The following is a 24,784-nucleotide window of genomic DNA, read 5'->3' on the forward strand; positions in this document are numbered from 1 at the left end:
ATAAATTAATTCATTAAAACCTTAAGGATATAAAAAAAAAAGCTAAAAAGAAAATAGTACCTTCTCAGAGATTTTTAAATTTCAAATAAAGTCATAAACTTTACATCACGCTGTATACCTTAAACTTATACAGTGCTATATGTCAATTACATCACAATAAAACTGGAAGAAAAACATCATAAACTTTAAACTATATTAAGCCACATTAAAAACATTTGACAAAAGCTATATATACACTAAAATAATGATGCATTTAAAAAAATTTTTTTTTAATAATTTCAGGACATATTTCTTCTCTAATACCTCTCAAATGTTTTCCCTGAAAGCAGGATAATAATCCCTTTTCTGCTTTTCTCATAGACATGCTATGAGAATTGTATATGAATCATAAAATTCATTTGTAAATTTTTTTTTAAAGTTTCATAATCATGAAATGTTTGTCGAAGACAGAGGAAATAAATTAGTAAATCATTACACCTTCATTTCTTTAGTATAATACTTCTCAGAGTACCAAATACATAACAAATACCAACATACTTTCCAAGGTCCATAAAAATTACTCTAAAAAAATATTTGTTTCCACTTTCATAATCAATAAAATTGCCCTAAATCTATTTTGTTGCTTTAAATAAATAGAAAGACAAGAACTAGTCAAGTCGAAATCTAAGATGCCCACAGTGCCAGGAGACATGCAAAGCAATTCTCCCACTGCCAGCCCCAGACCCTGCTCCCAGACAAGGGAGGCTCTTAGGCCTTTCCTTTCCTATCCAACCACCAGGTTATTCTTGGATTCAGAAACTGCCAACTTATCCCATTTTGTAGCATGCTGCCTGCACGCCTCTCTCTAATGACAGTCACCGCAGAAGGCCACATACTTATTTCAAGCCTAGAATATAAACCAATTTATTGTTCTTTGCTCACAGCAGCTCAGAAATAAACTGCACATACGGGAATTGAATTTTGGTTAGGTAACTAATCAATTTTTCAATTTTAAAGGATAAAGAAACACTTTTATGTTTCCCTTGAGAATCAAAAAAGTGAATGCGGGGCTTCCCTGGTGGCGCAGTGGTTGAGAATCTGCCTGCTAATGCAGGGGACACGGGTTCGAACCCTGGTCTGGGAAGATCCCACATGCCGCGGAGCGACTGGGCCTGTGAGCCACAACTACTGAGCCTGCGCGTCCGGAGCCTGTGCTCCGCAACGAGAGAGAGGCCGCGACAGTGAGAGGCCCGCGCACCGCGGTGAAGAGTGGCCCCCGCTTGCCGCAACTAGAGAAAGCCCTCGCACAGCAACAAAGACCCAACACAGCCATAAATAAATTAATTAATTAAAAAAAAGAAAGTGAATGCAATGCCCCAATCTTTCCATAATTATTCCGTCATCCAGGCTATAGTTTAGGTGCTATTTCATTACAACAACAAAAAAAACATATGGTGGAAATAGAATAAAAACCAATAAAAACTGCTTTTTAAACGTTTCAAGGAAGAAAAAAGAGATCTTTATGATCAGGACTGGGCTACATAAAAACATGAGTAAAAAAAGATTCATAATTGTTTACTGGAAAACCTCTGCACTAATTCATTTCCAATTAACAAGCTAATTGGGAACATCTTTTGTACCCTGTGACTAAATGATAGCATATATGTGAGGACTAAGTAGGTGAAACAACTTCAGGTTAAATATTTATACAGATGACTCTTTCCTATTCAAACTTCCCAGCATCAAAAACACACTTAACCTTCAAGGCCTAGATCAAACTTTACCTCTACCAAGAAGGCTTTCCTGATTTACCTCCTTTGTAACAGAAACTAATCTCTCCCATCTCTAAAGCCATTTATACTCCTCCTATGACACATATTTTAACTTTATGATAGTTATATCTATAATTAACCTGTCTGATCTTCCCTACTAGATTCTAATTTATCTGTGGGCAGGGACCACATCTGACTCATATACCTATCCACTTATTTAATCTAATACAATGCCTTTACATGGTACATAATTATTCCCTAAATTTTTATTGAAATAACACAAAATTTTATAGATTCATTCACCTTTTTTAAACTGTTCTTTCAATGAAAATGAAATAGTATAAAGCAATTTAGAAATGCTCCAATTTTTAAATCAGTTTCACATGTACTCATGATTAATTATAAATTTCACTGAAAAAGTTAAAATTCAAAAATCAACATCCGCTTCACAAGAAACATTACAGTAATATGCTTCTTATGGGAGAAAAACTTCCAGAATATCCTTAAAACTATGAAACTAAGCCAACAGTAATTGATTCTGGTACTGTTTTCTGTTGCCTTTCAAGGAAAAAACGAAAAAAACAAAAAATCAACCAAACAATAACTTACCTCCTGAATCGAAAGCTGCCTAGAGTCAACTTTGACTTCAGTGAAAAAGCTCAAATTATTTCATCTCTGAAAAAATCACAAACTAATGTAAAATATCAAAACATCACTAATTTGAAACTCGAAGTGTAGGAAAAAGTAAACTCCTATCTACCTTTCAGTTGTGAAGAATGGGAATAATGTCATCTGATCTTTTTCAAGGTAAATTCTTTATTTGATTTATATGATTTAAGTTAAAAGGTATATTAATTTGACCTAGATCAAGTTTGTCCTACTGAAAATTTTAATAAAATGCATATTGATGTTTTGCTTTTATGACATAAATTTTATGTTGTTGTAGTAACAGAAAAAGTCTCCATATTTGGCTATTTAAACCCAAGATTTAGAAAACAAAGTATTAGATGTGATATTAGAAGCTCCCTTCATTTGGATGCCCTCTTCATCACCGAAAGATAAAGAAAAGGCTCTCCACAAGGAGTCAGGCAACAATGGTGATGTAACATCCCATCCTGAACTAGAACTCATCTTTGTCCTTTACTTTATTTAAGAAATACTTTCGCAGCATAAATAGAAACATGGCCCACGGGAGGCCAGCCACTCTAAATCTTATTTGTGATATTAATTTTACTAAAAGCATATTATGGCTGGAGGACATTATGCCAGTCACAAAAAGACAAATACTGTATAGTCAAATCCATAAAACGAAAAGTAAAATGGTGGTTGTCAGGGGCTGGGGTGAAAGAAAAATGGGGAGTTGTTATTTAATAGGTACAGAGTTTGTTTCCCAAGATAAAAAGGGTTCTGGAAATTGAGTGCACAACAATGTGAATGTACTTAACACTACTGAACTGCACACTGAAAAACGGTTAAGATGGTAAATTTTATATGTATTTTACAACTTAAAAAACTGTTTTAATAAAATAAAAAGTATATCAAGGTCAAATGGTCCTAATGGTCCCTATGATTAACAAAGAGTCAAAAATATACAACGCCAAAGATATGATCCAGAAATACACTAAAGATATACATATATTCACTCTGAAGACGACTGTAGACCACAACTAGTAAATTACTTTGCTTTCAGTATGAAAAGTCAGACAGGTTTCCTTTCCAGATTGTTTCAAAAAGAATGCTTCTGAGTCCACTTTATTTACTTTGCTGCATCCGACCCCTTGTGTTTTCCTAATTTCTTCACATAACTACCATTTGTTCATCCAGCAGTCATTACCCATCACTGCATTCATCAGCATATTCATAGCACCTGATTGTGAGAGAATGTTAGTCCGGTCATAGAAAACAAAACAAACGAACAAAACAAAACGCGCCACGGGATACTAGCAGCCTCTAAAAACAAAAATATCCTCCAAATTTGTCACCCAATGGCCTTCTAGTTTTGGGGGAGTGACAAAGACTTATCAATGAGGAGAAAAGGATGCAAAACTTATTTACCCGATGACATTTCCCAGTGAAAAATGAAAACGGGAAAATTCTTGGGGACCCTGGATTTTCTGTTGCATTACCAAGCGGGGTAGAGAGGCACCAAAGGGACAAAGGCCTGAGAAAAGCAGAAATGATTTAGGGTTAGCAAGGGAATAAAATGCCAGGGACAAACACACGAGTTAAAGTATGCACAGCACAAAGAGGGCCTGGGTCTGCAAGTCACAGGGAGGAAACTTCTGCCAGTTGGTTTGTCACACAATTTATCAGACTGTTTTGCAAGGTTTTTCTAAATGAAGGCAGGGTAAGTGCTTTTTACACTCTAGGATAATAGCACTTTCTGAATATGAGACTAGGTATGAGAATATGAGACGACTATAAACAGACCTAATATTAGGTTGACATCATATTCTATTTAAACAACTGGTGACTTAACATTTTTCACTCAGCCACTTCTTATTTTCAGCCTTAATGATATGTCACATAAGTTACTGTGGAACTAAAGGTAGAGAATGGCCAGAAGTCAGTCAGCAAATAATACAAATAATCGCCAACTCTGAAAAGAAAATGGAAACGTCTAAGACACATTTTCATAGTTCACATAAGCACAGCCCATCTGTATACTATAGCACGCTTTTCACAGTCAAAATTTCAATCATCAAATAACCTAAACTTAGATATTCACAAGCAAACAAACTGCCAAGTTGCTATAGAAACAGTTTTTCAAGGATGATGAAAAGAATGAGGTGTTCTGGATACTCTATTTCCATCAACAGAGGTTGCTACTTATACTATAAAATGCTTTAAATATTGCAATACACCAAAATACGCTAAATATAATTCAATCTTTCCTTGCCGATTCTGGAGGCGATCCAGGAATATAAATACCAGGATCAATTTTCACTGTCTAGTAATAAATATATGTGTCAAAGAACTTCATGAGTGACAGATACTGAATGACAGAGTTTATTTCCATATATTAAAAGTAAATGAAGTCTCAATGCAATGTGGTATCCTAGATCAGATACTGCAACAGAAAAAGGATATTAGGAGAAACACTCCTTAAATCCAAATAAATACATAGTTTAGTTAATAGTAACATATGGTCAGTTCTGCAATGTTTTCAAAATGCAAACTTGTTCCAATAAATTAATATATTATGGAACAACTTCAGCATAACAAATTTCACATTTGCTGATGCCCAATTCCATCCACAAGAAACATTAGGTGAACACAGAAAACTGCGCTCAGCTGAACCAAGCCACGTCAGCTCACATGTGCATGCACACACGCTCCCCAAACATCCAGCAGCAGCCTCAGTTCCCAGAATGTATCAGGACACACCCCAGTCCACATCTGGGGCTACAACTTTGCACTGGAATTCTCATCACCCCCCTCCTCCACTTCCCAATAACACACAAACTGCAACTGCTCCAACACTCAATTCCATAAGCAGTCTTTTTCAGGTCTTTGTCAAGGTTAAGTGCCATATTTTAGTATTTACGTGTTTCTTAATCATTTAATATATGTAAAACTATAGTACGATTGTTACTACATTCCTAACTTTGTTCCACTAACCCTATTCTCCCCATAAGCCCTGTGGTTCTCACTGCAGTATTCTGCACAGTGCAGTGATTTTTAGGAATGCATATGTCACATTATATGCAGGACTATTCCAGCAGTAATTTCTTAGTTTTGACAAATGTGCTATGATTATGTAAGAAGGAAGAGGAAGCTAGGCGAGGGGTGTACAGGAGCTTTCTGTATTATCTTTGCAACTTTTCCATAACTATAAAAATATTCCAATAAGTTTAAAATAATAATTATATAACATATATATGGCCAAGGCCTTAGCATGGGATTCTGCATTAATAATAATTCCTAATGCTTAAGTAGCAATGACTTGGCGCCAAGCACCATTCCCAGTGTTTTATATACATTAACTTGGTCATTCTCACAATGCTATGAAGTAAGTGCTATAATCATCCCCATTTTACAGGTGAGAAGACTGAGGTGCAGTTAGAAAACGTGTCCAAGATCACAAATCTAGGCAACTTGGCTCTAGCTAGAGCCAGTGTCCTTATCCCTCTGCTATATTATTTCAACAGACAACTGTTTTGAATACAACCTTTTAAGCTAGCCTGCTTTCATCACTCTGGTCAGGTTTTCCAATAAAATAAAAGGCATAAATGAAAAATCTAAATAAACTTCCTAAAACATGCTATAAGCATTAAAAATACTAGAAGTCAAAAAATATATTTCTTTTTCTTTCACCAAAAAAACCCCTCTATTACCACAAATTGTCAAAGTTAACAAAGATGGTAAGAAATGTCACCTCTGTACTTCAAAACTAAAAGAGTCAAATAGAATATAAAATGTGAACGTTTTACAGCAATGACAAACTAAGGATAGGTAGCTAACAAAAAGATGTATCACCTATGACAGATAATATAATTTCAAAGTTTTATACAACTTGGTCACACTTCATCAATGTCAAATACGATTATTTAAGAGTGACAATATAAAACACTAATATAACACAAACCAAAGTTTCCCAGCAATCATAATCATAAAATTTGGTTCAATTAAAATTAGTTAATCAAGCTTTCATTAAAAGCCAGGGCACACATATATATGGAATCTAAAAAAAAGAATGGTTCTGAAGAACCTAGGGGCAGGACAGGAATGAAGACGCAGACGTACAGAATGGACTTGAGGACACGGGGAGGGGGAAGGGTAAGCTGGGACAAAGTGAGAGAATGGCATGGACATATATACACTACCAAATGTAAAATAGATAGCTAGTGGGAAGCAGCTGCATAGTACAGGGACGTCAGCTCGGTGCTTTGTGACGACCTAGAGGGGTGGGATAGGGAGGGTGGGAGGGATACACAAGAGGGAGGAGATATGGGGATATATGTATATGTATAGCTGATTCACTTTGTTAACACACCATTGTAAAGCAATTATACTCAAATAAAGTTGTTAAAAAAAAAAATTCCAAGGTAAACATTCTGCCAATGGCATCTCAAAACAGAGTAGGTGAAAGGTCAACTATCTGGCTGACCTAAGCTAGGAAGAAAATAAAGCAGGAAAGGAGGATTTAAAGTGAGGGTAAGAGAGAAAAGACAGTCTCTTCAATAAGTGGTGCTGGGAAAACTGGACAGCTACATGTAAAACAATGAAATTAGAACACTCCCTAACACCATACACAAAAATAAACTCAAAATGGATTAGAGACCTAAATGTAAGACCGGAGAGTATAAAACTCTTAGAGGAAAACATAGGAAGAACACTCTTTGACATAAATCACAGAAAGATCTTTTTTGTTCCACCTCCTAGAGTAATGGAAATAAAAATAAACAAATGGGACCTAATGAAACTTAAAAGCTTTTGCAAAGCAAAGGAAAGTACAAACATGACGAAATGACAACCCTCAGAATGGGAGAAAATATATGCAAACGAATCAACGGACAAAGGATTAATCTCCAAAATATATAAACAGCTCATGCAGCTCAATATTAAAAAAACAAACAACCCAATCCAAAAATGGGCAGAAGACCTAAATAGACATTTCTCCAAATAAGACATACAGACGGCCAAGAAGCACATGAAAAGCTGCTCAACATCACTAATTATTAGAGAAATGCAAATCAAAACTGCAGTGAGGTATCACTTCACACCGGTTAGAATGGGCATCATCAGAAAATCTACAAACAACAAATGCTGGAGAGGGTGTGGAGAGAAGGGAACCCTCTTGCACTGTTGGTGGGAATGTAAATTGATACGGCCACTACGGAGAACAGTATGGAGGTTCCTCAAAAAACTAAAAATAGAACTACCATATGACTCAGCAATCCCATTACTGGGCATATACCCTGAGAAAACCATAATTCAAAAAGACACATGCACCCCAATGTTCACTGCAGCACTATTTACAACAGCCAGGTCATGGAAGCAACCTAAATGCCCATCGACAGACGAATGGATAAAGAAGATGTGGTACATATATACAATGGAATATTACTCAGCCATAAAAAGGAACGAAATCGGGTCATTTGTAGAGATGTGGATGGATCTAGAGACTGTCATACAGAGTGAAGTAAGTCAGAAAGAGAAAAACAATTATCGTATATTAATGCATATATGTGGAACCTGGAAAAATGGTACAGATGAACCGGTTTGCAGGGCAGAAATAGAGACACAGATGTAGAGAACAAATGTATGGACACCAAGGGTGGTGGGATGAATTGGGAGATTGGGACTGACATATATATACTGATATGTATAAAATGGATAATTTTATAATTATAATGGATAATTCAAAAATAAATAAATAAAAATAAAGTGAGGGTAAAATTCTAAATAGAATGGCCAAGGAAGATCAGATAAACTGAAGGAGACAAATAAATAACCATATAATATGTTAGGTATAAGTGCTAGAAGAAAAGAAGACTCAGATAAGGGCAAAGAGAGAGGAGGGGGCAGAAGCAGTGGGGAAGCGTGGCTGAGGAAGGCCTTTCTGAAGAGGGAGCCTCTGAGCAGAGACCAGGTCACGTGAAGATCCAGGAGGACACACCCAGCGGGCGCACACTAACCCTGAAAAGCCCTAAAGGGGGCGGGGAGGGAAGGTCTGGCATGCTCGTGGGACTGCCAGTGTGGCAGAGTGGAGAGAGTAGGGCACTGTACCAAGTGTCCCAACAGCAAGCTGAAGGCAGCGGGGAGCTACGCGGTCATTCTGCGTTTGGGAGCCGTCCATTTAGAGCTTAGTGACTTGTTCCCAATCAATTCAACAGATAATTAAAAAGTCATTATTACTTGAAAAATACAAGTTGGCGGGCTGAAGAGAAGATAAAGCAGGATGAAATATAGGCTCTACCACTTAGCAATGTATACGCTCATAGAAAAACAAGGCATGCACACAGAAAGTTCTACAGCTGTCTGAGGCAGTAAACAAAGAAGTGGCAAGATCATTTCAGGAGCTGGCAAACATTGTAACTGAGGAGAAAAAGAGAGAAAGCAAAAAAGACTGCAGATTTAGAGTCTTTTCAACTCATCTCTTCCCCAGTTTGAAAGCATGATGCTGCAAGCAGGAACTTCTGTTCCCGTGTAAACCATACCTGATGACTCCTGCTGAAGAGGAACTGTGTTCACTCATTTCAAGACCCCTACCATAGCGCCAGGCATGCAGAAGGGGCTCGGTCAAATGGTGAGGGGTGTTCACATTCCAACAATCAGACACTTTGTGTCCATCTGACCCAAAGCTTCCAAGTGATTTGTAAATGAATAGCAAGTACTCAAAAAATATATTTCCTAAAAAAGGGAAATAAGTCCTATGATTGTATCTTATGGATCTCCACGTCCATTAGAGTAAAACTCTGAATAGGGTAAAAGAGTACAGGCTTCAACTATGGGCTAAAACAGCAATTGAATCTTTAAGGCGGTGGGAGCCTTGGTGAAACATTCCCTGGACACCTCCCTTGTTAATAGGTGAAAGCATATTCTGCTGCAATCCCTTCAGGACATCTTTTCATCTCTTTTGTAAATGGGCATAAAATGGACCTAATTTATCCAGTTAGCAAACAACTTTAGAGAAGCACTACACAAACACCTGGGCCCTGAGGATCCAAAACTCAGGAAGAGATGGCCTCCATCTTGAAGAGTTAGTGAGTTTGAGGCTGGGTGTTTATTAAAGAAGAGGACAAGGGGGAGAAAGGCAGTAATAAAAATGACTGACTATAATACAAAATAAAAAGTGCTATACTGCGAGAATGAACAAAGAATTATGAGAATACAGGGAAAGGAATAATTACTGAAGACCTCATAGAAGAGGCTATGCCTGAAACATAACTGTGGTTTTGCTTTGCAGTCACATAAAAGACATTACTGTTAAAATCTATTGTTCTTTCTCAGTCTTTCTAACTACAGCAAAAATATAATCAATGTGAAAGACTTTCTTGAGAAACAAAGATTAACAAAAAAATAAATCTATATTTTCTCAATATATTTAAAATGATTATAACTGAAGGACTCACAAGAAATCAGTCGTTTCCAAGTTTGTCTAAGCAACACACCCCACAAGAAAGATTTGAAATAACATCTAAGTACCCTCTGCTGCAATGACATACCTGAAGTATTTACTGCCATTTAAATCAGTTATGGCAGCCACCATAAAGGAACCACAGATAGGGCTTTCAAAGATAACATATAGCACTGGGCACTGTAAAACTATTCTAAAAACCAGTTCTGAAATTTCAGGTTAAAATCAAACGTTTGTCTAAGCAATCATCAGAAGACAACGCAAATAAATGAGTTCAAATCTAAGGAGAAATCACCTTTAGAAAAAACGTTAAGACAGTGGCCCTTTTCTCTATACCGACAACGTACAGTAGAAAAGGTCATTTCCATTCAGATTAGATCTATTTTGCAAATAGGCAGAAAATAAATGAATTATATTCTGAAATATTTATAAATACATATTTATAGACTGCATTTACTTATCAGTATTCAGATCTAAAAGAAACTGCTTGAAAGTTACATCCCAAGCTTTTTCTTTTTGCTCACTTTTATCATAACAAAGAATTACATTTTAGTACTAACAGTAATGCAAAATAGGGAGTTTATAACTTCTATTTTTAGAGCTTACCGACCTACAACTATAAATAAAAATAGGTTCAAATCCTGGCTGCACTTACATAAAGTTTCATATGCTATTAAACCTCTGTAAATCTCAGCTTTCTATAATAACAGAGATAATATCAAAAGTGTTGGGAGACCGGATGTAAGTATGTGCCAAATGCATAGTAATGACTGTATAAATGCTGGTCATTATCGTCAACACCTAAGCCTACAACTATGCAGGGGAGGTGCAGGGGAGGAATGAGGGAGCCAAATGATCCCCAGTTTCCATCCCATAACACTGTAAGTTGCCAGTAGCTAAAGTCTGTAACAATGATTTCAATCAGAGCCGTCATAATCCCTTACAGTGTATTTTATAGTTTACAAGCAGATTTCATACAGATCAATTCACCTATTACTAAAAGTATGCAACATGAGGAAGCAAGACAGGGGCTCTCAACTCTTTTTAAGATTGGGCAAACAAATTCAGAAAGGATGCAATTAATGACTGAGCCACATTTACTAGTGGGCTAGTTTACCGGATATAAAAGGTCTCACAAAGGGACATATTCTTGCCTTCTCCCTCTATGTGGTCAGACAGAAGCAAGGTATGCTACTCCCAGGTGGCATTCAGGCCTGGGGTTGATGACCTGCCCATCTCTGGGCTACACACTGAGGCAAACACAGCTGAGTCTGGAACAACAGGGAGGATAAGGGTGCCACCCCTCCATGCAGTCAAAAAACCCCTATATAACTTATAGTCAGCCCTCCGTACCCGTGGATCCTCTGTACACACAGCTCCACACCCTCAGATTCAGCCAACTGAGGATCATGTCGTCTTGTAGTATTTACTACTGAAAAAAGTCCATGTGTGAGTGGAACTGCACAGTTTGAACCTGTGTTGTTCAAGGGTCAACTGTATATTCTCTTTTCTTCATTCTCAGGAAGTGATGTTCTGGCCTTTGGAAGCCCACCAGATGGTACAACTGGGTCTTAATGGTTCCACTGGTCTTAAGAGTCTATGTCACATGTCACAACCCAATTATCAAAAAGCCTTCAACTGAGATAAGGAGCATTAGTATAATAGGAAAGAGGTACTTTGATTTCCCATCTGTCTTTGTGCCTCTGGAGTTTCATAGGGAGAAAAGTAGGATCCCCAGGACATTCCTGGGTTCCCTCGACGTACAACCTAATATTGTCAGAACTACACTTCAATTTCTAAAAGATACAACTAATTCAAACAGATACTGCTATCCTAAAAACTGTTCTTAACCATAAAACAGTATATATTGAGTACACAGCCATAAAGCTAGGAGACTTTCTTTTCTTTTTTTTTTTTTTTTTTAGTAACAGAAGACTTTCCAAAAAAAAAAAAAAAAGTAAAGTTCACATTCCGTACGTTACAGTAATCCTATTATGCTAGACACATTTTGGTTTGGCCTCAGGATCACTTAAAAATAAGTTAGAAATAATTTTATAATCAGAAAAAAAAGTTTAAATAGTTTACATTTTAAATTTTTTTTAATTTAAGATGTTTAGCATGAAACAAAAATTGTTACTTAGAAAAAAGGTAAAATTCAGTGAACATAGTACATACCAAGCTTCAGGGAGCAAAACGGAATATTCATGTGGAGAAGTGGTCTCTGGGAAATTGGAGAGAATCACAAGGCGATGAGGAAGCAGGTCAGATCCATGGTAAGTGAACAGAATTTCTAGGGCTTGTACATTACTTTCCTGTACAGAAGGCAAGGGAAAGTTTCTAATGTGAACCTTAGAAATAAAGGAGTGATTTTGTATGACAACATTCAAAACCTTAAAATTAACTTTTTTATGCAGTTCTGATATGAAGTGCTTTGAAAGATTCCTGATTTTTCCAGGTCTGTATCACTTTTCTCAACCTAATGCTCTAAAAATTATTTTTAGAACTCAGAATGATAAATAAAAATTTTTTTAACATGATTCTATTTTCTCTACATTTATTAATATAGTACAACACAAAAAGGAAATGTAATGATATATGCATGCAATAACATTAACTGCATGGCTCAAAGACTTAGAAAGTGTTAATAACCATAACTGTTTTATTTACAAAAAAGAAATTACCCGAGCATAAGTTCTTGCTGAGAGAACAATATTCTGATTTCTGAACTTCTTAAAGAATTCAGCATCATATCTCTGTTCAGATGCAGGAGGCACTCCGAGGATTTCCTGAGGGGAAACAGTGATTTAATGGAAAGGCTTTTAAATATGGGTGACAAGAAAATATTAAAAACCATCACAACTCTGCCTACCTAAATAAATAAGCCCTGAATTAATTAAACTCTCAACTGTTAACTAAAGTACTACATCTGTATTCTTGTCTTTATTTGGAAAATGGCTATATTTATAAATGCTGTAAGTTAAAAAAAAAATCCAGAAGTAAATGAAATAGGCAGTAAAATTACAGTAGGACAACCAAAATCCACCACCTGGTAAAATCAAATAAGCAACAGTTATACATGGCTATGTACTACGGGCACCTGTCATATCTGTATGAGAACTTTAGATTAACTTTACTGCTGCTGGAGTGATCTATGTAAATTGCAGATTGAACCATTCATTCTTTAATCAGATACTTATTAGGTGTCAATAATGTGCAAGGGGCACTGTGATAGGCAGTGGTGATACAATGAACAATCATACAGTTTCCCTGCTCTCCAAGTGGCTCAAAATCTAGTAGGGAAGACGAACAAGCAATAAGAACAGGTAAAGGGAAACACAGAGGAAGGGTGCTAAAACTAGTCCTGGGAGGACAGGGAAGGCCTCCCAGAAGGGACGCCAAAGCTGAAACATAAAGAATAAACAGGAGTTAGCCACAGCAACGGCAAGTATACCTCTCCCCACTACAATGGATGACTTCAGGTTCACTTCTCTTGTGTCTGTGCTGAACCCCAGATACCTAGCATGCTGGCTTTCACATAATAAATAGCCGATAAGTATTTGTTAACTGCATTAACTTACTGAGACAGGAAAGAGGGAAGAAAGAGGGTGTTCAGAGGAGGTTCTTGCTTCCTATTTATTTAGACAAAATACTAACCTTCTCTAAGCCTCACATCCATAAAACTGAGAGGATAACAATACCCGCCTCAAAGGGCTGTCAAGAAATAATCTGAATTAAGTACCTAAGACACTGGCGGGCAAACAGTAAGTCCTCAACAAATGTGCTGGTATTTTTTAAGGTATTCTCTTAACTACTGGTTTCTTCAAATATTTCCTGAGCTCCTCAACAAGCCAGGTCTCGTTCTGAGCTCTGGTGATACTGCAGCAAACAAGACAAGACCCTTACCCTTATGGAGCTTCTATGCTTGCATCCCGCCCCCCCGCATAGTAGGCCCATAGCCCCCTAAGTCAGCCTCCCTATTTTTAAGGACTAGTTGAAATATCACTTCCTACATAGAGTCCTCTTGGACATCCCCAGGAAAAATTTAATGTTTTGCTCCATTATGCTCCCTCATCAATTCTTCATATCTTCATTATCATCACTAACTGCCCATATAATGAGGACTGCACAAGGACTATTCCTTGTTCATCTCTCTACCACCAGCACTGGCATAATATTTGGCATACAGTAGGAACTCGTGTAGAATTTAAATAAATCTATTTTTATCTAATTTATCACAGAATTAATAAAATAAGCCATCCCCTACGATTAAAATGCAATGCCTATCTCTACCACTATCTAGCTGGTTAGTCCTTGTATCAGAACATCTTCGTTTCTAAGTTTTAACGGCCAAGTTCATCAACTTCACCTACTTTTCAAAAGCTTAACTTAATTCCATTTTTGTGGGCTCAACAAATACTTTATATTTCACTATTATCATGTAATATTAAATGCACTTACTACTGTCAAATAGGAAATAGCAATTCCATAACTAAAAAATAATAAAATAAAATTAACTGGAATGTGAAACTCTGAATATTTTATGGAACTTTTTTTTTAAGATCTCATCAGTGAAACTAAAGCTAAGTATAAAAAATAATAAACTATATCTGTACCAACATCAGTAATTCACAATATGCTTTTATATATTACGTCAGTATCACAGAACTCGGACATAATAAAAGGATACGCTTTAAAATAATATGACCATCCAACAGTCAAACTAATTGTACTACAGATAAAACTATTAGGAATGTTTTGTAACTTATTTGTATGAAGTGATATACTAATTACCATGTTTACTAATAACCAGAGAAATAGTCCTCTTTTGTCACTAGTATTTTGTTTGAAAACATTCTACTGTATTAACAGCTGGAGAATCAAATGCTTTTATTTGTCTGCAGGCATCACAAGTACTAAGTACCTCCATTACTATGGGGACGGGCATCACGTTATCAAATGTGATGCTTACTGAGTCCCTGCTATGTGCCAATACCAAAAGCCACGGTGTGCCCACAGAAGGGAGGCTGAGACAGATGGAGGAAGTAAACTGCAAATGAAGTCAAATTTCAAAGGTGTGAAATTTATACTAAATCCTGGGTAACGTAAGCTATGAGGGTCATGTGAAAAAGCAATCTAAACTATGTCTATTTTATGAAATGCTTCTCATGCCTTTAACAATACCTAAATCTCATGGTACAGAGTGCTACTGAAATGCCCAACATGGGACATTTGTGTTTGTGGTCCTGAAGAAACAATTCTGAAGTATGCTTTAAGTTCAAGTGACTAACTCTGGCCATAATTAGGATCAAAGTTTAACCAACTAAATTCAAACCACTAATAAATCATTAAAATTAAACAAGTCAGAAATATTCATATTAGGATTATTAAAACCCAGTGTATACTGAATTTGGTACTGTAGACAGCTATATGCCATAACCTAAAGTTTAAATGTAAAATAAAAGTAAATGAAAAGGATCATAAATCTAGGAAACATAGATGCTCTGAGATGGCTAACGCATTTCTACTCCCTAGACTAACAAAGCAACTTCTGGCCTTTCATGAATCTCTAAATTTTACCAAAACTGATGTATGAGAGAACCTGCTTCTATACAAAATGAATTTTTCCCACATAAATAGTTCTAAAGACCAAGAATATCAGATATGAAGGCAGCCTCAGCATTTATAATGACAGATCAAATGAACATAATTGGTTTGATTAAAACTACTCCTTACCTCATATGTTGCGAGTCGATCTAAGTAGGTTAATAATTTCAGTCTACAACGGCAAAGTTCCTTTTGTTCCAGTGTTAACCTGTTTTGAACAACTGTATTAGGCCACTTATATTTACCTACAAGCACATTTCTCTAAGATCTAAAATAGAATAAATATGATCAATATTCCATTAAGCCTCAAATTCATGGAACAGTACACAAAAGCACAAGGGTAAAACAATACTAAATGCATTTGATTTAAGTTGCCGAAATAATGTACAGCAATTGTCACTAGTAAAGAACACACTTGGATTACTAGTTATTTTAAAGAAATTACCAAAAGAACAGTAATAAATCATTTACTTTGAAAAGTTCACTAATTTAAGTAGTTCTTGTCTCTTCCTGAGCTCCTTCTCCTTTTTCTTCTCAGCAGGCTCTTCATCAGCTGGGGAAAACTCCTCGTAGGAGATACCGTCAATGTCCATTTCACCAAGTAGTGTAAATCTGTGAAAAAAAAAGAAAACCCAAATCTGTGTATTTTTTTAAATTTCATATAGTGAAGAAGTACCTCCTCCTACTTTGATTTTATTGCATTGGTTTCTGCAGAAACAGAAACAACCAATTATTTGCAAGAAAGCTTTTGCTATTTATTATAAGCAAACCGAATCTTTCATTTATATCCATAGGATGGGCAAAAAGTCATCAGTAATCATCACATGTAGAAACTCCGAATATCAAGAAAATGAAAACTGCTTAGGAAAACATGGGAGGTTATAGTCACCCAATGTGAAACAGCCTATGAAGAAAACGTTGGCCAGAGTTTACAATGTGAATCACTTCTATTTAAGGTCTTAAAATGGTAATGAATGTCAGTCTCATTTAAATTACTTATCAAATACACTATCACATTTATATTCCCCCAAAAGTTCCAAATGTTTGATGAACAGCAGCCCTTGTCAAATAACTTTATTACTGTTATTAACTGACATTTGTAGGGTGCTTAAAAGTTTATGAGGTGACTCCCTCTTGCGAGAGCACAGGAATCACAACAAACTGCTGAACAATCAATAACAGAAAGACACTGGAACTCACCAAAAAAGATACCCCACATCAAAAGACAAAGAAGCCACAGTGAGATGGTAGGAGAGGCACGATCACAATAAAATCAAATCCCATGACCACTGGGTGGGTGACTCACAAACTGGAGAACAATTATACCACAGAAGTCCACCCACGGGAGTGAAGGTTCTGAGTCCCTCCCAGAGTACTGGAGGGGGAATTCCTAGAGAATCAGACTTTGAAGGCTAGCGGGATTTGATTGCAGGACTTCAACAGGACTGGGGAAAACAGAGACTCCACTCTTGGAGGGCACACACAAAGTAGTGTGCGCACTGGGACCCAGGGGAAGGAGCAGTGACCCCATAATAGACTGAACCAGACCTACCTGCTAGTGTTGGAGGGTCCCCTGCAGAGGCGGGGGTGGCTGTGGCTCACCCTGAGGACAAGGACACTGGCAGCAGAAGTTCTGGGAAGTACTCCTTGGTATGAGGCCTCCCAGAGTCTGCCATTAGCCCCACCAAAAAGCCCGGGTAGGCTCCAGTGTTGGTTCGCCTCAGGCCAAACAACCAACAGGGAGGGAATCCAGCCCACCCATCAGCAGACAAGCAGATTAAAGTTTTACTGAGCTCTGCCCACCAGAGCAACAGCCAGCTCTACCAACCACCAGTCCCTTCCATCAGGAAACTCGCACAAGCCTCTTAGATAGCCTCATCCACCAGAGGGCAGACAGCAGAAGCAAGAAGAATTAAAATCCTGCAGCCTGTGGAAGAAACACCACATTCACAGAAAGACAGACAAGATGAAAAGGCAGAGGGCTATGTACCAGATGAAGGAACAAAATAAAACCCTAGAAAAACAACTAAATGAAGTAGAGATAGGCAACCTTCCAGAAAAAGAATTCAGAATAATGATAGTGAAGATGATCCAGGACCTTGGAAAAAGAATGGAGGCAAAGATTGAGAAAATGCAAGAAATGTTTAACAAAGACCTAGAAGAATTAAAGAACAAACAAACAGAGATGAACAATACAATAACTGAAATGAAAAGTACACTAGAAGGAATCAATACCAGAATAACTGGAGCAGAAGAACGGATAAGTGACCTGGAAGACAGAATGGTGGAATTCACTGCTGCGGAACAGAATAAAGAAAAAAGAATGAAAAGAAATGAAGACAGCCTAAGAGACCTCTGGGACAACATTAAACGCAACAACATTCGCATTATAGGGGTCCCAGAAGGAGAAGAGAGAGAGAAAGGAACTGAGAAAATATTTGAAGAGATTATAGTCGAAAAGTTCCCAAATATGGGAAAGGAAACAGCCACCCAAGTCCAGGAAGGGCATAGAGTCCCATACAGGATAAACCCAAGGAGAAACATGCCAAGACACATAGTAATCAAACTGGCAAAAATTAAAGACAAAGAAAAATTATTGAGAGCAGCAAGGGAAAAATGACAAATAACATACAAGGGAACTCCAATAAGGTTAACAGCTGATTTCTCAGAAGAAACTCTACAGGCCAGAAGGGAGTGGCCTGACATATTTAAAGTGATGAAAGGGAAGAACCTACAACCAAGATTACTCTACCGGGCAAGGATCTCATTAAGATTTGATGGAGAAATCAAAAGCTTTACATACAAGCAAAAGGTAAGAGCACCAGCATCACCAAACCAGCTCTACAACAAATGCTGAAGGAACTTCTCTAAGTGGGAAACACAAGAGAAGAAAAGGACCTACAAAAACAAACACAAAACAATTAAGAAAATGGTAATAGGAACATACGTATGGATAATTACCTTAAACGTGAATGGATTAAATGCTCCAACCAAAAGACACAGGCTCGCTGAATGGATACAAAAACAAGACCCATTTATGTGCTGTCTATGAGAGACCCACTTCAGACCTAGGGACACGTACAGACTGAAAGTGAGGGGATGGAAAAAGATATTCCATGCAAAGGGAAATCAAAAGGAAGCTGGAGTAGCAATACTCATATCAGATAAAATAGACTTTAAAATAAAGAATGTTACAAGAGACAAGGAAGGACACTACATAATGATCAAGGGATCAATCCAAGAAGAAGATATAACAATTATAAATATATATGCACCCAACACAGGAGCACCTCAATACATAAAGCAACTGCTAAAAGCTATAAAAGAGGAAATCAACAGTAACACAATAATAGTGGGGGACGTTAACACCTCACTTACACCAATGGACAGATCTTCCAAACAGAAAATTAATAAGGAAACACAAGCTTTAAATGACACAATAGACCGGATAGATTTAACTGATACTTATAGGACATTCCATCCAAAAACAGCAGATTACACTTTCTTCTCAAGTGCGCACAGAACATTCTCCAGGATAGATCACCTCCTGGGTCACAAATCAAGCCTCGGGAAATTTAAGAAAACGGAAATCATATCAAGCATCTTTTCCTACCACAATGCTATGAGATTAGAAATCAATTACAGGGAAAAAAACGTAAAAAACACAAACACATGGAGGCTAAACAATACGTTACTAAATAATCAAGAGATCATTGAAGAAATCAAAGAAGAAATCCAAAAATACCTAGAGACAAATGACAATGAAAACACGATGATCCAAAACCTATGGGATGCAGCAAAGGCAGTTCTAAGAGGGAAGTTTATAGCAATACAATCTTACCTCAAGAAACAACAAACATCTCAAATAAACAACCTAACCTTATACCTAAAGGAACTAGAGAAAGAAGAACAAACAAAACCCAAAGTTAGTAGAAGGAAAGAAATCATAAAGGTCAGAGCAGAAATAAATGACAAAGAAACAAAGAATAGCAAAAATGAATAAAACTAAAAGCTGGTTCTTTGAGAAGGTAAACAAAATTGATAAACCATTAGCCAGACTCATCAAGAAAAAGAGGGAGAGGACTCAAATCAATAAAATTAGAAATGAAAAAGGAGAAGTTACAACAGACACCAGAGAAATACAAAGCATCTTAAGAGACTACTACAAGCAACTCTATGCCAATAAAATGGACAACCTGGAAGAAATGCACAAATTCTCAGAAAGGTATAACCTTCCAAGACTGAACCAGGAAGAAATAGAAAATATGAGCAGACCAATCACAAGCACTGAAATTGAAACTGTGATTAAAAACCTTCCAATAAACAAAAGTCTAGGACCAGATGGCTTCACAGGTGAATTCTATCAAACATTTAGAGAAGAGCTAACACCCATCCTTCTCAAACTCTTCCAAAAAACTCCAGAGGAAGGAACACTCCCAAACTCATTCTACAAGGCCACCATCACCCTGATACCAAAGCCAGACAAAGACACTACAAAAAAAGAAAATTACAGACCAATATCACTGATGAATATAGATGCAAAAATCCTCAACAAAATACTAGCAAACAGAATCCAACAACACATTAAAAGGATCATACACCACTGTCAAGTGGGATTTATCCCAGGGATGCAACGATTCTTCAATATATGCTAATCAATCAATGTGATACACCATATTAACAAATTGAAGAATAAAAACCATATGACCATCTCAATAGATGCAGGAAAAGCTTTTGACAAAATTCAACACCAATTTATGACAAAAACTCTCCAGAAAGTGGGCATAGAGGGAACGTACCTCAACATAATAAAGGCCATATACGACAAACCCACAGCAAACATCATTCTCCGTGGTGAAAAACTGAAAGCATTTCCTCTAAGATCAGGAACAAGACAAGGATGTCCACTCTCACCACTATTATTCAACATAGTTTTGGAAGTCCTAGCCACGGCAATCAGAAAGAAAAAGAAATAAAAGAAATACAAATTGGAAAAGAAGTAAAACTGTCACTGTTTGCAGATGACATGATACTATACATAGAGAATCCTAAAGATGCCACCAGAAAACTACTAGAGCTAATCAATGAATTTGGTAAAGTTGCAGGATACAAAATTAATGCACAGAAATCTCTTGCATTCCTATACACTAATGACGAAAAATCTGAAAGAGAAATTAAGGAAACACTCCCATTTACCACTGCAACAAAAAGAATAAAATACCTAGGAATAAACCTACCTAAGGAGACAAAAGACCTGTATGCAGAAAACTATAAGACACTGATGAAAGAAATTAAAAATGATACAAACAGATGGAGAGATATACCATGTTCTTGGATTGGAAGAATCAATATTGTGAAAATGACTATCCTACCCAAAGCAATCTACAGATTCAATGCAATCCCTATCAAATTACCAATGGCATTTTTTACAGAACTAGAACAAAAAGTCTTAAAATTTGTATGGAGATACAAAAGACCCCAAATAGCCAAAGCGGTCTTGAGGGAAAAAAATGGGAGTAGGAAGAATCAGACTCCCTGACTTCAGACTATACTACAAAGCTACAGTAATCAAGACAATATGGTACTGGCACAAAAACAGAAATGTAGATCAATGGAACAGGATAGAAAGCCCAGAGATAAACCCACGCACCTATGGTCAACTAATCTATGACAAAGGAGGCAAGGATATATAACAGAGAAAAGACAGTCTCTTCGATAAGTGGTACTGGGAAAACTGGACAGCTACATGTAAAAGAATGAAATTAGAACACTCCCTAACACCATACACAAAAATAAACTCAAAATGGATTCGAGACCTAAATGTAAGACCGGACACTATAAAACTCTTAGAGGAGAACATAGGAAGAACACTCTTTGACGTAAATCACAGCAAGATCTTTTTTGATCCACCTCCTAGAGTAATGGAAATAAAAACAAAAATAAACAAATGAGACCTAATGAAACTTAAAAACTTTTGCAAAGCAAAGGAAACTACAACCAAGATGAAAAGACAGCCCTCAAAATGGGAGAAAATATTTGCAAACGAATCAACAGACAAAGGATTAATCTCCAAAATATATAAACATCTCATGCAGCTCAATATTAAAAAAACAAACAACCCAATCCAAAAATGGGCAGAAGACCTAAATAGACATTTCTCCAAAGAAGATACAGATGGCCAAGACGCACATGAAAAGCTGCTCAACGTCACTAATTATTAGAGAAATGCAGATCAAAACTACAATGAGGTATCACCTCACACCAGTTAGAATGGGCATCATCAGAAAATCTACCAACAACAAATGCTGGAGAGGGTGTGGAGAGAAGGGAATCCTCTTGCACTGTTGGTGGGAATGTAAATTGATACAGCTACTATGGAGAACAGTATGGAGGTTCCTCAAAAAACTAAAAATAAAACTACCATATGACTCAGCAATCCCATTACTGGGCATATACCCTGAGAAAACCATAATTCAAAACGACACATGCACCCCAATGTTCACTGCAGCACTATTTACAACAGCCAGGTCATGGAAGCAACCTAAATGCCCATCGACAGACGAATGGATAAAGAAGGTGTGGTACATATATACAATGGAATATTACTCAGCCATAAAAAGGAACAAAATTGGGTCATTTGTAGAGACGTGGATGGATCTAGAGACTGTCATACAGAGTGAAGTAAGTCAGAAAGAGAAAAACAAATATCGTATATTAACGCATATATGGGGAACCTAGAAAAATGGTACAGATGAACCGGTTTGCAGGGCAGAAATTGAGACACAGATGTAGAGAACAAACATATGGACACCAAAGGGGGAAGGTGGTGGGGGGTGGTGGTGATGGCGGGATGAACTGGGAGATTGGGATTGACATGTAGACACTAATATGTATAAAATGGATAACTAATAAGAACCTGCTGTTTAAAAAAATAAATAAAATAAAATAAAATTCAAAAAAAAAGTTTATGAGGTGATTTCACAAGATATATAACTTAATCAAGGTAATTCTCTGAAGAAGGACACAATGCTACAGATAAAGTAAGTGAATGAAGCTCAGACTTGCCTACAGTGGTTCAATTCACCGGTAAGCACACCTAGGCGCATGCCGCCTTAACTTCACAGCTTAGAAACGGCCAGCATTCAATAAATGTTTGTAGAATTTGCTCTTTCCTTAGCATCAAGCTATCATATGTAAACGTATTTAACTTAAAGGAAAGAAAACTGACCTCAGATAAAAAAGCATTAACCAAAGGCAACTGCTTTATTGCAGAATAACCTAAATAAAGAAAAGTTTACCCTTTCCAATGTCTCAGCTTAAAAAGTTTTCACAAAGTCACCTTTACTTCTACCCACATCTTTCCGGAACCAACCTGCCATCATCTGCTCCTTTCCCTATGGCTAAAAGAGCCTCCAGGTCTGTGCCTTTTAATCCATATTGAAGCAGTTCTTTTGCAGCATCCACATTTTCAGGAACTCTTTCCAAGCACTCATGAAGAACCCAGGATCGTTTCTTTATTTTACTCTGGATATAGAGAAAATTAAAAAACAGAGGCATTAAAGAAATCATGACATCTGAGAGCACCTGAGGACTGCCTTCTAGAATTATAAAGCTATACGTAAGAGAGTAGAGCTACCTGAAACCTTGGCCACAAGCAGCTGCTAGAGCATCTCAACATTAAAAAGCTACTTTCCTAGCAGTGATTAGGACTGGGTATAGGGCATGTGATTCCAACTGCTTTCTTTCTTCGTCTAATGAAACACACTGAAACACAAAGTTCAGTACTCTTTTTTGGAAACATAAAAAGCTCTTTCCAAACGTTTTAGTTGCTCTTTAGTTTGCATTTGGGCTGTATAGAAGAGTAGAAAATAAAGAAGTAAGGCAAGATTGATCTTCTTGTAACAAACATGTTTAACTTTGAAACAAAAACTAATGAGGCATAGCACATCAAGGTTCTGTATTTACTTGACCATGAGATGTATTCCAAAGCACAGATGATAATTTGATCATAAAAAGTCATGGTATGTTGTTCCTTGGAAAGACGGAGGGCCCATATGTACTTCCCTCCCAACAGCTTCCTCTGACTCCATTCAAAATTCCTGACTTGCCCTCTTTCCTAGAAAGAGTCCTTGTGGATACAAATTTAGGGTAAAATCTGACTCATACCCTACACATTCCTTTACACATTCCTTCATATCAATTCTTTCCTCAAATGTCTCTGAACTCACATCCCCTTCTCCACATCTATGGCCTCCGTATCAGTCCATGTCACTGACACGTAACAACTGGGACACTGCAGGAGTCTCTTGCCTTTGGCAAGGTTTCCCACCTGAACCCAAATCAATGTATCTTTCTAATCAATATGCCCCAATGTTCACCATCATGGAATCTCAGATCCAACAGACTGGTTTCCTTACAGAGCCATTCATCCAGGAAATATTTACTGAGTACTTTTTGTGTGCCATGAAAATAGAGCAATGAATAAGCCAGATTTAGTCACTTGCCTCATGAGTCATGCTCATTTTCTTTTAATTTGCTCATACAACTTGTCCCATTAAGAATGCCTTCCTCTCTTCTAGCTCTACTTTGAATCCTTTCCAACCCCTGCCCAAAACATCTTCACTATATGAAGACTTCCATAACCAGAGTCTATAATGATTGCTACCTTCACTGGGTTCCCACAGCATTTGTCTGCAATCTTCTTGCATGGTCATTTCTATAATGAAGGCATAAAGCTTGTCTTCTCGGTAAGATTATAAGCTCCCTGAAAGCGAAGGCCATATTTATGCCACTCCTGTACCCCTTTACCATTCCTGGCATAGTGCTTTTACTCTTCACTGCCTATTTATTCTGCCGAATTAAGTATTTCCCCCAATAAAAAATGTACATAATTTGTCTCTCCTAACATTTGTCAGCTCCTTCAGAGACCAAATCTGCTTTCTACCGTGTTACAGAAAAGGCCGTTAAGTGGATATACATGAACTCATGAGTTCACTGTCCTGAGTCACAAAAGAAAGAAAGAAAGATAATATAGGTTTGCTGTTCTGATATTCTAAAGAAAATACAAGCCACTTTGTCTTCTTCCTTTATTTCACAATCTTTCATGCGCTCTCAACTCTGATATCTTACTTGTATTAACAGTTCATCTTCCTGTTTGGTTGAAGCATCAACTTCTTACACACAACTTTTTCAGATTACGTTTTGATTTATTTTTAATTACTCATGTACATGAATTTTTAGGGAAAACAACTACCATGAAAATTTCCCAACACTTCTTAGAATATTCCTAAATGCAAAGGTATTTGCCTTCCTAAATGTCACACGAGAAGTCAGCACCTTCTAAAAA

At 37.0% G+C, this 24,784-nt stretch overlaps 1 protein-coding gene across 2 annotated transcripts in view; it reads right to left on the reverse strand.

Moving 5' to 3' along the window:
• Positions 1-24,784, reverse strand: part of NBAS (NBAS subunit of NRZ tethering complex) — a 340,101-nt gene that overhangs the window by 231,213 nt on the left and 84,104 nt on the right. For both annotated transcript variants that reach the window (XM_068564082.1, XM_068564081.1), the window contains 5 exons: positions 22,811-22,962; positions 15,910-16,050; positions 15,568-15,646; positions 12,516-12,620; positions 12,010-12,146 (listed from right to left, as the gene is read on the reverse strand). In XM_068564082.1, the coding sequence (XP_068420183.1) occupies positions 12,010-12,146; positions 12,516-12,620; positions 15,568-15,646; positions 15,910-16,050; positions 22,811-22,962 (614 nt within the window). The remainder of the gene's footprint in view (positions 1-12,009; positions 12,147-12,515; positions 12,621-15,567; positions 15,647-15,909; positions 16,051-22,810; positions 22,963-24,784) is intronic.

This window comes from Eschrichtius robustus, chromosome 15 (assembly GCF_028021215.1).
Source record: "Eschrichtius robustus isolate mEscRob2 chromosome 15, mEscRob2.pri, whole genome shotgun sequence".
NCBI classification, from domain to species: domain Eukaryota; kingdom Metazoa; phylum Chordata; class Mammalia; order Artiodactyla; family Eschrichtiidae; genus Eschrichtius; species Eschrichtius robustus.